Here is an 18,160-nt window from a genome sequence, read left to right as displayed (position 1 = left end):
GCAGACAGTAAGGTGGTGCAGGGGTTAGGGGGCTGGCTGGATACCGAGGAGACCCCCACACCTCCGCCGCAGACTTCCTGTGTGCCGGTGAGCAAGTCACTTAGAATGCGATTTTCAAAGGTGACTTCGGCACTGAGGAAGCGCCTAACTCTCACTGGCACCTAGGCGCCTACCTCTCTTGATCAGTTTTGAAAATGAGACTTAGGCACTTTGGAACGTTTTACCCCGGCTCTGTGCCTCAGTTTCCCCTCTGTAGAATGGGGCTAATAGCCCTGCCCTGCCTCACAGGGGTGCTATGAGGATAAAGACATTAAAGACTGATACCATGGTGATGGGGCCAGATAAGTACAGATGATTGTTAGGATCAGGATTCACATTCACACAAACAATTGCAAAGTTGAATGAATAAACACTCCCCCAAGCTCCTTGTTTTTCAGGGCTGTGTGGATGGCCCTGATCAGCAATGCGATGGATTCACATATGGACTCTGGGATCTAAATGGCTCAGGACTGATGCTTATTTATGGTTTGTTCATGGGCCAGATCTTGCCTGAACAATCCTTTTATGGTCTTGAAATAACACAAGATCTGGGCTTTTCGCTATTTCCACCGCCTGGGATTGAGAAGACCAGATACAACAATATTAGCTCAGTCCTGTTTACGGATCCCATGGTTAAAAGTTAAAAAAAAGCCTTATGCAAAACCAGGTAGACAAGGAAGCCACAATGCCAGTTGCTGGATTCTTGCCTTGGCAGTAGGAGAGGGGGAGACATTGCTGTGACTGCAAAGTGGACATGGATAATACCCCGGTGGCCCTGAGAGAGCATTGCTACGTTTGGGAACAGTGATGCCGAGACCGCCTTCTGTCCTGCTGAATGGGCTGCACTTGCACATGACACAGTTATTTGAATGTCTGATTATAGGGCATTTTTTCCTCTCCTATAGAAAGCCAAGGATATTTATTGCAATAAAAGAAACTTCAAAACCTATGTCAATGCCCCCTGGTGAATGCCATTTTACATGGGACTGGACAGCGGCCCTGGGAATTCAATGGGACAGAACCTGCTTCTGATTCTGTGAATTTCATTGTGCGTGTACCTCAACTAGCAATGCCTGGTTTAAAACTACCTCCATACACCTGGCCTTCTCTGCACATGCTGAGGCCCTGCGACAGAGCCCAAACTAATTAATCCTCTCCCCAAACAGCGAGGCCTGAGACTTGATCTCTGTTGTATTTGTATGTTTTGGATTTTAGATAAAATACACAGAGGTATATTAGAAGCCGTCAGTATTTTTGGCAGGTTCATTTCAACAACTCAGCCTGTGATTAATAATTTTGATTAAATACTTTACATTTTCCCTGGCTTATGTTTCTGTTTTTCCATTTCTAATCTGATCCACTCTCTGTAACCTCTTTGTTCTAGGATGACCTTTCAGGGCCCAACCTGTCTTGCATACAGTTCCACAGCTGGGGTAGGAGGGGGTTTTGCTGGATGCATGAGATCCTGTTGACAAATTGATTATCCCCCTCCCCTCCCTTGCAAGTCCATTTCATGAAAAAGTGCTCAAAGCCCGGCTATTTTTAAGAAGCCTGGGATGTGTCAATCACCACCAACAGACACCACCGTGGCTCAGAAGTTAAGCAGATAGAGAATTCACCTCCTGCAGCTCTAAAAGATCAAGTCCCTGCCATTTGCGCTAACCTGCTAGAGGTAGTATATGGCCTCAGGGCATCAGGCCTGTGGTGTATTTGCTCAGCTTCAGGAGTCATCCTTTGTTACCTCCATAGCACACAGTCATGAGCGTGAGGTCCCCTGAGACCCATGTGGGATGGAGACAAAGGGGGGTTTAACCTGAGGGGCGTCCCTCGTCACATGGGTGGGGGGGGCTGGATGAAGAGAGTGATGTGATGGGGAAGCCGTAAAATTATCAGAGTTCAAATTTGGGTTAGAAAAGCCTCTGACCTTGGTGGATTTTCCCACTGCAGCTGGATCCCTCCCAGCTGGGTTCTGGTATTTGCTCTATGCAGCGGGGCTGGCAAACCAGATCAAATCTCCCCTCGGTTGCTCCGTTAAGTGGTTGCCAACATAATAACATCATGCAGGGCCGGAGCAAGTGGAGATTAGCTCCCTGGAATTCTGTGGGGTCCCTCCCAGTTGGCAGAAGGGTAGAAGGGAGCAGAGTTTATCCCTCACTTGAGACATTTGCACAGGATGGAATGAGCAGTGGAGCCTGCAGACGGCTGAGGTCAACGGGAGTGCTCATAGGGTAAACGCTCTGCCTGGGAGTGCTGGCAGAGCCCAGCCCTTAGCCCCCCCCCGACAACTCTGTACACTAGGCAGGTAGATATTTTCATTGCCCTTGGATGGGTGCTGCCCTGTGCAGCGTGGGAGAGGGAAGATGGAAGGAGGTTCTTCCCCACACAAGAGCTGGAGGCCGGATCATCCCCTATCCATGAGGGGAGCTGGCCGAAGGGAATAGTGCATCCCTCCTGGTTGGTCAGCAGGACGCTGCAATCTGCAGGAGGCACCATGCCCCCCCCGCCAACCTCTGTCACCCTGCCCAAGCCAGGTCGAATCAGCCTCAGCCATGCTCTGGCCAAGGCCTCTAGTAGTGGGTCTTGACACTGCACCACTTTGGGTCCTGTTTCTGGATAGCCTGCCGGCCTCAATACCTTTGCAAGCCAGTCCCCGCCTTCTGCTGACGTCTGTGTAGCACCTGCTCCAGAAGGAGAGAGGGAGGGGGCGATGCTATAAATGCAAAGGGGACAGAACTGAGCCCTAGAGCGTCGCTCGTGCCCTGGGATCCTTCGCCGCTTTTTAGGATGGAGCTGCCCCGGGTGGCCTGCAGAGCTTGGGACGTTTGTCTCCTCAAAGCTTTGCTGGCTGAGTTTATGGGCACCGGGATCTTTCTCTTCACCGGCTTGGCCTCCATCACTCCTTGGACTCAGCCTGCAGTTGACTCAGGGAATCTGGGCATCACTGCCCAGAGCCAGTCCTCCGGGGCTGGTTCTGAGCCGAGTGGCACCGTGTACTCAGCCGCGCCAGCTGCTGCTGCCACACTCAGCCTGGGGGACGTGGGGACGCAAGCTCCTTGCAGCTTGGCCTCCCCCAACCCGCTCCATGTGTCGCTGGCCTTCGGGAGCTCGGTGGCTGTCATGTCGTACTGTGCATTGCCCCTGAGCGGCGGTCATCTGAACCCGGCGGTGACCGTCTCCATGCTAGTGGCTGTGAAAGTGAGGCCAGCCTGGGCCATGTACTACATCCTGGCGCAGCTGCTTGGGGGGATCACCGCCTCGGCTCTTCTCTACGGGCTGACTCCAGAATACGCCCGGGGGGAGATGGGTGTCAACAAGGTGAGTAAAGAGCTCAAGGGCCCTGGGGGGTTGGTTCTTCTCAGAGAGGTCCCCAAGCAGGAGATGGGCCATGTGCATTAGAGATGGGCCTGGATCAAATCCAACTCTGTGTGGTTCTGGACTGGGTGGGAGGGGGGGCTCTGAACTTTGTGTCCGAAGCAGTTTGTTCTGACTCTTTCAAAATGACACATTTTGGCTTTTCATTTCAAAACAAGGTTTCATTTTGAAATTTAATTCAATTTATAAACCAACCGACCCAGTCAAAAAACCAGAGGCTGAAAAACACCCAAAGTGGAATGCAAAAGCTGAAAAAAATAATTTGGTTTCCTTTTTTCCATCTTGTTTCAGGTGTTTTTCAGTCTGAAAAGAATGTTTTTTGTTGTTTTTGTTTCTTTATTTGTTGTTTCAGTCAGAGAAACAGAAAAAATCCAGTTTCAGTTCAAAACAAATATTTTTTTTTCCAGATTTTTTGGTTTGGTGACCAAACCGAAAAAAATTAATCCTTTGCTCAGCTCTAGTGTGTTCTTGTCCAGACACAAAGAACAAGACAGTTACTTTCAGTTCCAGATGAAAAGAATTTTAGATTAAGGAAACCAATCAGAAATTAACGACTCCAGGGGAGAGAGCAGGGTGTGTGTGTCTGGGGTGAGAGTCTGCACTGAATTCAGCACATACGGGATGCCTATCACTGAAGACAGGAAGGCCCCAAAGAGTGCAGAACAAAAACTGGGGTTGGGGCAGGTCTGCACTTAAAGGGATGCATTAGCACACAGCTGCACTGCTGTTGCGCTTTTAATGAAGACGCTGTAAGCTGACAGGAGAGAACTTCTCCTGTGGATTTAGTTAATCCACCCGCTGTCTACGCTGGCGCTTAGGTTCATATAGCTACATGGATTCACATCCCTGCATGACATAGTTATCCTGAAGTAATTTTGTAGTGTAGACCAGGGCTAAGATAGAGCTGGGCAAAATTTTTTGGCTGCCCAAAATCTTTTTACAGTGAAAAAGGCAGAGTCAGCAACACCGAAACATTTTGCAAATTCATGCCAGTCTCACCAAATTGTTTGGGTAAAAATAAAACATGTGCACCTTCCTCTGAAGATTCATCTGTTCTGGGTTGGGACAGGAAACTGGGCTGGGGAGCCAGAGGGGGGTCTCCTGCCACGGCGCTGCCTGTGTTCTGTGGGTGTTGTAGCCCGTTCCAGTAACAACTCTTGTGATATGGCCTGTCACTCTAATTGGATGCATTTTTGTCCCCCTGGTTTGGACCCCTTCCATGCAGCTGAGTGAGGAACAGGATGGGGGAAATATACCTGGCCTTAGTGTTGCCAGGCTGTGTCAGTCCATCCATCAGGCACAGCTCAGCGCAGAGCTTGGGATAATGCTGAGGGAAGCATAATGCCAGAGAGAAAGGGCCCAAGACAGACTAGGCACCACACAGGGAAAAGGCTGAGGACCAGACAGGCAGAGGGGGCTATTCGTAGATTCCTAGGTGAGAAGGGACCACTGCGATCATCCAGTCTGATCCCTGCCCAACACAGGCCAGAGGAAGTGCCCTACAGCAGATACGTCAGCAGTCATTGGTGTTGCCTCTAGGTTTACAGGCAGGTTCTGGCTCCATTTGCTAGAAGGCTCTGGGTTTGCATGGGGGAACCTCTTATTGCTGGGGGCAGCTATGGGAAGACACAATCCCTGCCCTAGTCTCCTAATGTGAGAGTGATGGCAGACGGGGTCAGAAGCTGAGGGGCTGGGTAGCTCCTTAGTTGCTCTGCACATCTCGTTACAAAATGCCCCCTCCTCCAAACCACCAGAATCCCCTCCCAGGGCACAGAGACCTCCCTCACCAACCCCACTGCCTGGTCCATCTCTTCCTCACACATGTGCCATGTCGCAAAGGTGCCACACTGTCCCCTCCCTCAGCCCAGCCCCGACCCCTTACCGTTCCCCTCCACATTACTCCTGATGCCAGGGCAGGTCCCAGGGCTGTGAAAGCAGCTCCCGTTCCCTCATCGCCTGCCCTGCCAAGCTACCTGCCTGAGTACAGAGCCCATTCCGGGGGGACTCCTGTGCACTGGGACCCCGGGCACCCTTCTTCTTTCTGCTCCCCCAGCCAAGCAGATTAATACAGCAACCTGCCAGTGCAGAGATCTAAAGTGCTCCCTGTCCTAATCCCCTACCAGCAGCTGTTACTGACACCTAGGTGCTGTGTTTTGCTACCTAGTCACAATTTGCTACCACCAGCAGCCCCCATCACCAGGGACAGGCCAGAGCTGAGGTGTTTGGCAAGGGACGGGGGAGGGGACACAGGGACTCAAGACTGGCATGGGCAGGGGGAGCTGCAGATCAGGATTCAGGTGCATCGGCAGAGGTGGGTCCCCACCTGAATTGCAGGGGGTTTCGCAGGCCAGGAGAGAGGCACGTTAGCAGAAATGTGGAGGTGTTGGGATTGCAATAAGTAGGGTGATGAGATTTCCCAAAGGGGATAGCCCGAGGTCTCCCCACCCCCACCTGGGGCTAGCCTGAGCCTCCCTCCCCCCCACCCCCCCAAACACGCAGGGTTGTCTGGAGCCACTTGCCTGAGCCGCAGCCCCGCAATGGGACTGGCCCCAGCCACTCACCTGAGCCCCCGTTCCAGGGGGCTGGCATTGCTGCTCGCCCAAGCCCTGCCTGGCCTCCCCCATGAGGTTGGGGCTGGCGTCCCTTGAGCCCTGCCTGCCACCTGCCCGAGCCCTGCCTCCGCCTCCGCCCCCCACGCAGGGCTGGCATCTCCGCTCGCCACCGCCCTGCCCCAGCATCTTCCGCCACATCCCACTTTTTGACAAAAAACATTTTGATCGAGTTGGCAAGAGTCAACGGGACAAACGCCCACCTTTGCCAAAAAGGTTGGGACGGCCGGGACAGGGCTTAAAGAAGGGACTGTCCCAGCCAAAACGGGACCTCTGGTCATCCTAGCGATAGAACGCTCATCTCACCAGTGCAGCAAACCCCTTTCACGAAAATCTCCAAAATTGAGACCAAACACTTTGGAAAGAAAGTAGGGGTTCGTGTAGAGAGTGACATGCGTGAAGTCTGCTCCAGGCTCCCAACAGCCCCATGAGCCTGAGTGCCACTGACGTAATCTGCTTGTTCTTAGCATTTCTGTAAAGCTGTAATGACCTTTACATTAATCACCACATAACAAGGGATTGATACGAGACTCTTTGTGGATCTAGGGATTAATATCCATCTCCAGGATAGGGAAAGGGACGAACTGGAATAGCTCCTAGGGCATTGGTCCTGCCAGGTAATACATCCAGTGAAACCCTGGTTTACTGAAGTCAATGGGAGTTTTTTCCCAGTGACTTCAATGGGGCAGGACTTCCCAGCCATCTCAAACTGGTGGTCTTGTCTGCCCTTGAAACTAAATGCACTGTAAGGGACAAGCCTGAATAGAGCTGTGTGAATAAACTTTTCTTTTGGTTCATGGTATAAACCAACAAATCTGAAAAAAAAATCAACCTGGAAATGATTTTTGGTTTTTTGTATTTTTTCGGTGAACCAAAAAAGTCAGGGGAAAAAATTGTTGTGTTTCACGTGAGTTTTTTTTTAACCTTTTAAAATATAAAATTAGAATAAAGTTCAAAACCAAAAGTTGCTTTGAATAAAAAACCCAAAGTGGTTTGATTGTTTCGGATTTTTTTCCAATTCCGTGAAATTGACACGAGTTCACTAAATGTTTCAGTCAATCTGAATCTGCATTTCCTGGGGGGTGGGGGCGAAGAAAGGGTTTGTCCAGAAACTGTCATCCAGTTTTAATCCTGAGCTGATGCCTTGGGGGGCTGGGCAGGATGGACTTGTTGATCCAGCAGAACTTTTCCAGCTCAAGGGCCCAGATCTGAGGTCCTGACCCAGGTCAAACTCCCAGTGAAGTGAATGAGGCTTAGTCAAGGATTTGAATGGGGGAGCCCATGGTGCTGACTGACATGCACTGCATGAGTTTGCTGCTCCGTGACAGCACCCTGATTCTGCTACCACTTGGCACTGAGCTCTCAGTGACAGTGGCATTAGCTACTAGTGATAATGACCAGCCGCAGAGCACCCAGTGCATCGGGGTGAATGAGAGTGGGAGAAGGGTGAAGCCACTGATCTGCCCCTTTCCCTCATCCTGTGCCTGGCATGTCTGTTCAGATTCTAAGATATTCAGGGCAGGGCCCATCTACTACTCTGTACAGCACATAAGACAATGGGGCCTCAAGCTTGGTTGGTCCTTCCTGCAGCAGGCAGGTGGCTGGCCTACTTCTGCTAGGTTGGCCCTGTGTTTAAAATGCAGAGTTCCTGCCTACATCATCACAGTAGGAGCAAGGGGCTGTCACAACATGTGTCTTACTGAGAGAGGAATCCACCATGTGATCAGAAGACTAGTTGCTAACACACATCAGCAACCGAGCTCTGATCCATACGGAAGGAAGATTGCAATACAATGAGAAGGTTAGTCAAAAAGGCCCTAAAGTTAAGAGCAAAGCTGTTGCCGGCACCCAGTGCCGAGAGGCAAAACAACAGCAGGGGTTGGTTTGCTACCCGGTGTGCTTCACCCAATAATCACAACGGGGTGGAGAAGCAGAAAAGTTTATTTGCAGCTGCAAAAAGGTACAGGGAGAATAGAATCTCAAATCCTGCACCCAGAGCAGGAAGTTACACAGGCTTTTATACATCCTTTCTTCAGCATACTTATCCAATAGCAAGCTGCCCTAAGTATCCATATAGCCAGCCAATCCAGTTCCCAGCTAGTTCCCTTGTTCTCTGTCTGACTCTGCAACATATTGTTGCAGATCCTCAGCATAACTGCTGCGAGTGCCTCCGGGCGGGGGGGAGGGGCCAAGGACACTTGGGCCTAGTGCGAGGGGGCTTCATCGACACTCATGGTCTTCCATCCCCTTGAGTTACCTAGTGGCCATGCCCCAGTGTCCCCAACAACTCCCTCCTTTGAGAACACTCAACAGCCTTGGCTCTGAGTTTTCTCACTTGGGCTACTTATTTCTTTACAATAGGACTTTGCATAAGCATTTTTTGGTAGCCCTGAAGAGAATGACTTATTAACTTTTGCAAAAGGGCCCTGACACATGATACTGCACAGCATAATACCAGTAATACAAGCAATACAGGAAAGAGATGTTTCAATAACAGGCTAAATAAACCACCAAGCCAAGACGACAAACCCCAGCCTGAAAACTAGGTTTGCAACCAATCGCTCTCTGGGGCAGTATAGGCAACTTGTGCTCCGGCTCGGGCATGGGCCTCAGCCTGTACCACCTTTTCATAGATTTCATAACTGCTATCATTTACATATACACAACATCGGGACCCGATGAGGGCACAAACCCCTCCTTGGGATGCCAAGAGATAGTCCAAAGCCAGCCTGTTTTGGAGGGAAAACGTCCTGAGCTGCTGTACCTCTTTATTTAATGTTTTTACTGCTGACCCTAAATCACTAACCGAGTCCTCTAACTCTAAGGCAACTTTCTCAAGTACCATTTGCAGCCTTACAGTATAGCGGCCTATGCATGCCATGGCTGGCCCGGAAAACAGTGGCGCTATTCCCAGTACAGAGCACCCTACAAGCTTCTCAGTTGTGAGGGAATTCTTCATATTGCCCTCCAATGTTGTAGTCAGTCGCCGCAGGGTCTTTTCTCGTGACTCAACAGAGGTGTCTCGGGCATTTCTAATCTTTCCTTTGGCCAGTGTGGCAGTTATGGAAAGATGAGGAACTCCATGAGCTATATAACAGCTACCTGTCCAGTTGGCTGGCAACACCTTGTAAGCCTTTACAAAATATACAAAATAGTGTACCTGTAGGGCCCAGTAAGGACTGTTTCTTAAGGGGATTCCTGGGATATTTAAGGCTGCTTTGGCTGCTTTTCCAAACAGTTCATATGCCCCTAAGGGGGCATCCCATCCTCCTGATTGGGTACAAGTGGGGCGTTTCTAATTGTGCCGTTCAAATTACACTCGCCATGGGGACCACTACAAACCCACCATTGGCTTGCTACATTGGAGATATTAACTGGACGGCAAGTTATATTTCCAAACTCTTTTTTTTTTTTGGTAAGATTATTTGTAAGAGTTTCCCTAAAAGGGGAGGAACCATTACACCCACACTGCTGGCTTCCGCTTTTGGTCTTTATCCAATACCCATCAGCCCACATTGTAATAACACAGGAGCTCTTTCCCACAGGACGCCCATAGTGATCAAATTGGTTTTGGGTAAAACATAACACTCCCTCAGTGAGTACGGCAACTGAATACTCCTGGTCCTGATAGGTGGCTTGCTATAAAAAGGTCTTGTTCCAGAACGGCGAATCCGTTCTTTCCTGCTCTTTGGTGGTGGCTAATTCTGCTAGGGTCAAGGGCAGCATGTCAAGGGGCATTCCCGTTTTGGGGGACAGTGGAGTTGGAGCAGATACCCAGCAATCAGTTTGGTTTGTTAAAGTAGCAACATGGTGCGCAAGCAAAACAAAGGAGTTATGCTCCTGATATGCACAGTTTGGAAATACCAATACAGAGAATAACAATGTTACCCAATTAATTATCACTAGAGTCTTCCCAACCCAGGGTCTCCAGTACCTGGGTGGGCCCATTTGAGCGTAAAGGAGCCCACTATTTGTGTCTTTTAAACAGTAGCTTTAGCCCGAGATCGTCACTAGATGAGGAGTCAGCAGGTTGGACGGTCCACTGTTCTGCTGACGAGGGGGCAGGTACTGCCTTCAGACGAGAGTGATGGATCCAGTTCTTGTGTCCCTCGATCTTTGCTGCTGTATGGGAGACCAGCAGGACGGTATAGGGTCCTTTCCACTTTTCCTGGAGAGGCTCGTCCTTCCAGGTACGAACAAGCACAGAGTCACCGGGCTGTAAGGAGTGGGCGGGAGAGTCCAAGGGGAGAGGCTGGGAATCCTTGGTATACCTGTGAAGAGACAAGAGAACAGCAGACAGGGAACACATATACTGTGACAAAAAAACATTACCCAACTCCCATTCCCCTGACAGAACCGGGGTGCCATTCATAGGCCATGCCCTTCCAAACATAATTTCAAAGGGACTAAGCCCTAATCTACCCTTAGGGAGAACGCGGATACAAAGTAGGACGAGGAGCAAAGCATCAGGCCATCAAAGTGAGGCTTCTTGGCACACTTTTGAGAGATGCCGTTTAAGGGTCTGATTGGTACTTGGCTTGCGGTCTCCAGGGCGTATGGAGTTTCCAGGGGATCTGTAAGGCATGTGAGATGCTTTGGATGATTTTTGACGTGAAGTGTGTCCCGTTGACAGATTCCATCCACAGGGGGAGTCCAAAGCGAGGAATGAGCTCCTTAACAAACTTGAGGGCCACTGTCCTGGCAGTGCAGTTACGGCATGGGAAGGCTTCTGGCCATCCGCTGAACCGATCCACGAAGACAAGGAGATACTTGAACCCTTGGGTCCGGGGAAACTCAGTAAAGTCTATTTGCCCCACTTGTCCGGGGCCCGGAGTGGGTTCTAGGGCAGCTGGTGGCACAGGATGTCCCGGTCGGGGGTTATTCTTTTGGCAGACTAAGCAGTCCGCTTGTACCTGGGCAGCCAGGGGTCGGAGTCCGGAAGTGATAAAGTATTTTCCCATTAGCTGGATAAGTGCTTCCCTGCCAGCATGAGTGGTTTGATGTAGTTTCTGCAGCACTGGCTGGATCAGGCCCTTTGGTAAGAGGACCTTCCCTTCCGGAGAATGGAGCCATCCCTCTTTTTCCCGGAGACCGAGTTTGTCAGTTAGCTGTCTCTCCTCCCCAGAGTACTGAGGGGTTGGAAGCTCCCCTCCTGATGGGCTAAGGGCATGCACATGGGCGTTCTCAGTCTGAGGGGATGGCAGGGTGGCAGCATGCTAAGCCTCTCTATCTGCCCGGGCGTTACCTCTGGCCACATCTTGATCCTCCCTTTGATGGGCTTTACAGTGTACCACCGCCACTTCCGAGGGGAGTTGTACGGCTTCTAGGAGCCGGAGGATTTGGGGCCCGTACTTGACTGGGGAGCCTTGGGCTGTCAGCATTCCCCTTTGCTTCCATAGGCCAGCATGAGCATGCAGCACACCAAAACCATACTTCGAATCAGTAAAAATGTTGACCCGCTTTCCTTTTGACAGTTCAAGTGCACAGGTCAGGGCTATTAGTTCGGCAAGCTGGGCAGAGGTCCCAGCAGGCAAACCTTCAGCTTCCACGGTGTCATGGAGGGTCACAACAGCATAACCCGCCCTCCTTTGCCCATCTATTACAGTACTGCTACCATTAGTGTACCACTCATAATCTGCATTTGGGAGCGGTACATCCTTTGAATCCGGACGGCTGGAGTACTGGACATCTATGCTCTCTAAACAGTCATGTTTTTGTTCCTCTGTTTCTGGCAAGAGAGTGGCTGGGTTAAGGGAGGGGCAAGGCTGTAAGGTGACTTCAGAGTTCTCTAACAGCTTAGCCTGGTACCGAGCAATCCGAGCCTGGGTGAGCCAAAGCCCTCCCTTTGCATCCAATAAGGCTCGGACCATATGGGGAGTATAGATTTGCATAACCCCTCCCCATGTTAGCTTCTCAGCTTCCTCAAGCACTAGGGCAGTAGCCCGTAAACATGCCGGCCAACCCTTTGCAACCTGATCCAGTTGCTTAGAAAAATAAGCCACGGGACGTCTCCATGCTCCTAACAGCTGTGTGAGGACTCCTAGGGCCACCCCCTTTCGTTCATGTACATACAACTGAAACGGCTTAGAGAGATCCAGCAGGCCCAGAGCCGGGGCTTCCATCAGTTTTCTTTTCAGGATTTTAAATGCCCTGTCAGCCTCTGGGGTCCAATAGAAGGGGTCATGATCTGCTCCTTTTACACAGTCGTACAGGGGTTTAGCCCACAGTCCAAACTCTGGGATCCATATCCTGCAAAAGCCTGCCATACCCAGAAATGCCCTGAGCTGCTTACAGTTACTTGGGGTAGGAACTTGACAGATAACTTCCTTTCTTTCACTTGAAAGCTGACGCTCCCCTTGCCATATGTGAAACCCGAGGTACCGTACCTCTGGGAGGGCAATTTGAGCCTTACTCCGTGCTACCCGATATCCCTGGAGTCCAATAAAATTCAGGAGGCTCACGGTGGCTTTAAGGCAGGGGGTTTGGCCCACAGTGGCAATTAACAAATAATCTACATACTGCAGAAGGAGGGCCTCCTCATTATCCCACTCCCCTAGGTCCCTGGCCAAAGCCTGGCCAAAGAGGGTGGGGGAGTTTTTAAATCCCTGGGCCAACACTGTCCAGCAAAGTTGCTTTTTAACCCTTTTTCGGTCCTCCCACTCGAAGGAGAAGATCTCCTGTGACGGAGTGGCAACTGGGATGGTAAAGAAAGCATCTTTCAGATTGAGGACTGAAAAATGGGTACACTGTCCCCCTATAGAAGCCAATAAGGTATACGGATTAGGGACAAGAGGGTGCAAAGTCTTAACCCGTTCATTGACTGCCCTTAGGTCCTGTACCAGCCGATACGTGCCATCAGGCTTCTGTATGGGTAGAATGGGAGTGTTCCAGGCTGACTGACATTCCCGGAAAATACCATACATTAGGAATCGATCTATAGTTTCCTGTAAACCTTCTCTGGCTTCCCTCTTGATTGGATACTGTTTTACTTGCACTGGGCCTTTCCCTGGTATGAGCTGAATAGTAATGGGGGTCTGGTGGGTGGCCTTTCCTGGAATCCCTGATGCCCACACGAGGGGGTACACCTGGTCTTCCCACGGGCTCCATTCTGGGGCTTGCATGGCTGAGGGCTCAACTGCAAGGGTCACGATCCATGCATTCTCAGGAGGTAAGGTAAGGGTTATTTCATCCTCAGTAAAATGCAGGGTGGCACCGAGGCGACAAAGCAGATCCCGTCCCAGCAGAGGTGTTGGACACTCAGGGAGGTATATCAGCTTGTGGGATATAGTCCTGTTTCCCAAAGTGCATTCCTCTGAGGCATACACTGGGCACTTGGTGTCCCTGCTTGTGGCTCCCACCACAGTAAGGGAATCTGCTACTGGCAACTGAAGGGGTCGATTTACAGCAGTTCGGGCCGCTCCAGAGTCCACTAAAAAATCTATTTCTGAGCTTCCCACCCGCATCTTTACTCGGGGTTCCGGGGGTAGGGTGGTCCGTCTCCCCTGACACCCCTATTCCTGCTCCACCATCGCCATCATAGAGGCACCCCCCTTTTCTTTCCTCTTTGGGCACTCATTTTTCCAGTGTCCCTCCTGTCGACACAGGGCACACTGGTTGCGACCCAGTCGTCTCTCCTGCGAGCCCGGACGTTCGTGTCCATGGCCCCTTCCTCCCCGGCCACTTCCCTTAGTGCCGGCCAGTACCGCTGTTACCATCAGTCTCACTTGCTTTCTCTCCTTCTCTGTCTCCCTCAGACTATAAGCTCGGTTTGCAGTCTCTAAGATTTGTGCCATGGTCATGCCCATTAAATCCTCCTTTTTTCCTAACTTTCTCTTAATATCAGGGGCTGCTCTGCTTGTAAAAATTCCCTTAATAATTGACTCAGTTGCCTGATCATCGGGGTCTGCATTAGTGTTCTGTCAAATTGTGTCCCGAATATGGTGTAGAAAGGCCCCTGGGCTTTCTTTTAAATCCTGCATTACTTCATATGGCTTTGCCCAATTATTATGTCGGACAGCCAAGTGATGGAGTCCATGTAAAAGCAACTCCTTATAGGAGGAAAGGCAGGTCATATCCCCATGATCATTTGGATCCCACCTGGGGTCTGCTCGGGGGGACTTGTGCATCCGGGTCAGGGACATTAATACAATCCCGGTCGTACCATTTCTGCGCCTCCTCCCTTGCTTTGGACACAACCTGTTGTCTTTCAACCTCAGACAATAGGGTTCGCAGGAGGATGTTACAATCATCCCAGTCCGGCTTGTGACTACTGAGGCACCCCTCAAAGACTGATATAAACCTGCTTGGGTTGGTGGAAAACTCTCCTGCCTGTGCTCTGAAAGCAGCCAAATCCACAGGATTAAAGGGCACATGAATATAAACCTGCATAGTCTTGGCCGGACGCCTGTCCGATCCAGACCGGGCGACTTTAGTTTCGGTGATTAAGGGGTATAGGCCAACCATTGGGGACTTACAAGGTGTGGATGTAGGGGTCGAAGGGGACACCGGCTCTGCCATTACAGTGGGGGTGGGGGTCTGGGGACTAACATTAGCTGCTACCGAACCAGTCGGAGTCAGATTACAGCGCTGTAAAATATCTGGTCGAGTACATAAAGTCAGAAACAAATGCACATACATATGTTCATTCCATTTCCTTGTTTTCTGACAGAACAGGAGTAACTGAAGGATCGTGTTGTAATTAATTGACCCTCCTGGTGGCCACCACTCCTGGTCCTCTAGTTGATATTGAGGCCAGTCAACTGTACAGAATCGTTTTAATTGGCTCTTAGTCATCGGATCCGCACCAAATACCTTCCAGTTTGCTAGAATGCATTCTAGGGGCGTACACCGTGCCCTAACCCCTGAGCTCTGTCCCTGTCCCATACCTACAGGGTAACTCTGGGCGTCCCCAGGTTCCAACAGAGCACACAATCCGGGTTTCAAAAGGTTCCTACCTTATCCAAGGGATCGGTTCCTCACCGTCGTCTGCAGCTGCCCCTCCCCCATGTCCAAGGGTCCGGTTCCTCACCGTTGCCCACAGCTGCTTCTCCATTATATGAGTGCGTTGCACCGTTGTGCCCTCCGGGGTCGATCAAATCACGTCTCCTCCGAGGCCCCCGATGAACTCAGCGGTGTGCGCTGGGCATCAGTTCTCGCCGCAATCCTCGACCTCCAGGAGGGGTCCGGGCAAGGCTAAATAGCAGCCTCGTCGCCCACCCAGGGACGCCAAAAGCTGTTGCCGGCACCCAGTGCCGAGAGGCAAAACAACAGTAGGGGTTGGTTTGCTACCCGGTGTGCTTCACCCAATAATCACAACGGGGTGGAGAAGCAGAAAAGTTTATTTGCAGCTGCAAAAAGGTACAGGGAGAATAGAATCTCAAATCCTGCACCCAGAGCAGGAAGTTACACAGGCTTTTATACATCCTTTCTTCAGCATACTTATCCAATAGCAAGCTGCCCTAAGTATCCATATAGCCAGCCAATCCAGTTCCCAGCTAGTTCCCTTGTTCTCTGTATCATTTGTTAAACTATACATAAAGCTGCTTTATTCAGCATTGTTCTTCCATATCTGCCCTGTGTGGCCTTGTTTAGTTTCAGGCAGTCTGACTCTGCAACATATTGTTGCAGATCCTCAGCATAACTGCTGCGAGTGCCTCCGGGCGGGGGGGCCAAGGACACTTGGGCCTAGTACGCAGAGCTGCTGCGAGTGCCTCCAGGCAGGGGGACCAAGGACACCTGGGCCTAGTGCGAGGGGGCTTCATCGACACTCGTGGTCTTCCATCCCCTCGAGTTACCTAGTGGCCATGCCCCAGTGTCCCCAACAACAGGAAGTAAAATCCCTAGAGGTGGCATGTGCCACTGCAGCACTTGTAGTGTAAAGATTGTGACCTTGGCAGACCAGCTCATGCCAAGGTCCCTGGGCCTCGCTGAGCATAGCTGGAAACCAGTCTGGCTCGCCTGTCGGTTAGTATTGTTAAAATTGACAGAGTTATAAGAATATGTTTAATGTTTAGACTTTATGAAATGCTTGTAGGATGCTACATGTATTAATCGAGCTGTATCCCATGCTGCTAGGTAATATTTAAGTGTTTGCTCTGCAACTAGGAGAGTGTTTGCTATAACTGTAAAACCCCACAGTCAGGAGAGAAGCATTAGTGAGTGTGAAATGCGAGTTCACCGCAAGAGGTGTCATCTCCTCCCCAACAAACGAAGGCCTAGAGACACCAGACAAACCATTGTGGAACATCAGGGTATAAAAGACTTTGTTGATTTCCCACACACACCCACCTATGAAGAGAGTTTGTGCACGAGATCTCATCCGATCACAGCCTGAAAGCTGGAGAAAGGGAATAAAAATGCCTGTTAAAGAGAAATTATCATCACTAAGATGCTTGGGATTTGCAGAGGGCAATATTTCCAAGCATAAGTGAGGGATCGCTAAGATGGTTAGTTTAGGTTAGCCCTAAAGCACATACACAGCCGCTACTATCACCTTTTGGAAACTAAACCTGTACCTCATTGGGGTGTCTCTGTGTGTGTTTGTGTGTGTGTGTTTACCTGCTTCCAGCTTGTAAATAACTCTCATTCACCCCCCAGTTTGTGATGGCTGAACTCCCCCACACTAGCCCAACAAGATCTGACATAGGCCAACTGGGCCCAATCAGCTAATGAGACTGCAAACAAGGGGAGCTTTAGGCTGGAGGCAGCTGATTAGAATCATAGAATCATAGAATATCAGGGTTGGAAGGGACCTCAGGAGGTCATCTAGTCCAACCCCCTGCTCAAAGCAGGACCAATCCCCAATTAAATCATCCCAGCCAGGGTTTTGTCAAGCCTGACCTTAAAAACTTCTAAGGAAGGAGATTCTATCACCTCCCTAGGCAACGCATTCCAGTGTTTCACCACCCTCCTAGTGAAAAAAGTTTTTCCTAATATCCAACCTAAACCTCCCCCACTGCAACTTGAGACCATTACTCCTTGTCCTGTCATCTTCTACCACTAAGAATAGTCTAGAACCATCCACTTTGGAACCACCTCTCAGGTAGTTGAAAGCAGCTATCAAATCCCCCCTCATTCTTCTCTTCTGCAGACTAAACAATTCCAGTTCCCTCAGCCTCTCCTCATAAGTCATGTGTTCCAGACCCCTAATCATTTTTGTTGCCCTTCGCTGGACTCTCTCCAATTTTTCCACATCCTTCTTGTAGTGTGGGGCCCAAAACTGGACACAGTACTCCAGATGAGGCCTCACCAATGTCGAATAGAGGGGAATGATCACGTCCCTCGATCTGCTCGCTATGCCCCTACTTATACATCCCAAAATGCCATTGGCCTTCTTGGCAACAAGGGCACACTGTTGACTCATATCCAGCTTCTCGTCCACTGTCACCCCTAGGTCCTTTTCCGCAGAACTGCTGCCTAGCCATTCGGTCCATAGTCTGTAGCGATGCATTGGATTCTTCCGTCCTAAGTGCAGGACCCTGCACTTATCCTTGTTGAACCTCATCAGATTTCTTTTGGCCCAAACCTCCAATTTGTCCAGGTCCCTCTGTATCCTATCCCTACCTGTCACCGTATCTACCACTCCTCCTAGTTTAGTATCATCCGCAAATTTGCTGAGAGTGCAATCCACCCCATCCTCCAGATCATTTTTGAAGATATTAAACAAAACCGGCCCCAGGACCGACCCTTGGGGCACTCCACTTGATACCGGCTGCCAACTAGACATGGAGCCATTGATCACTACACGTTGAGCCCGACAATCTAGCCAACTTTCTACCCACCTTATAGTGCATTCATCCAGCCCATACTTCTTTAACTTGCTGACAAGAATACTGTGGGAGACCATGTCAAAAGCTTTGCTAAAGTCAAGAAACAATACATCCACTGTGTTAGAGAGCTTATTCCTTCACTCTCCCACTTCCCTGGTCCTTCTCACATGAACAGAGAGCAACAATACCTGAAGTCCGAAGGTGCAAACAATTCGATGTTTATTGGGGTGAACTTCCAGCAAGCTTAAATACAAGTTCCTTTTCCTTATTTCCGAATCCCAACTTACTTCCTGTTTGCCCCTAATTTAAATAGTAATATTCTTAGCTATACCTTAACCAATCATTCTACTAAAATTTAACTAACCAATCCTA

At 50.2% G+C, this 18,160-nt stretch overlaps 1 protein-coding gene across 1 annotated transcript in view; it reads left to right on the top strand.

The window, feature by feature from the left end:
* Window positions 1-2,823: 2,823 nt before the first annotated feature.
* LOC140903748 (aquaporin-5) overlaps window positions 2,824-18,160 on the top strand; it is a 40,560-nt gene continuing 25,223 nt past the window's right edge. Inside the window, exon 1 of the mRNA XM_073325508.1 lies at window positions 2,824-3,354. Within this exon, the coding sequence (XP_073181609.1) occupies window positions 2,824-3,354 (531 nt within the window). The remainder of the gene's footprint in view (window positions 3,355-18,160) is intronic.

This window comes from Lepidochelys kempii, chromosome 27, assembly GCF_965140285.1.
Source record: "Lepidochelys kempii isolate rLepKem1 chromosome 27, rLepKem1.hap1, whole genome shotgun sequence".
Classification (NCBI taxonomy): Eukaryota; Metazoa; Chordata; order Testudines; family Cheloniidae; genus Lepidochelys; species Lepidochelys kempii.
This window is presented reverse-complemented; position numbering and strand designations above follow the sequence as displayed.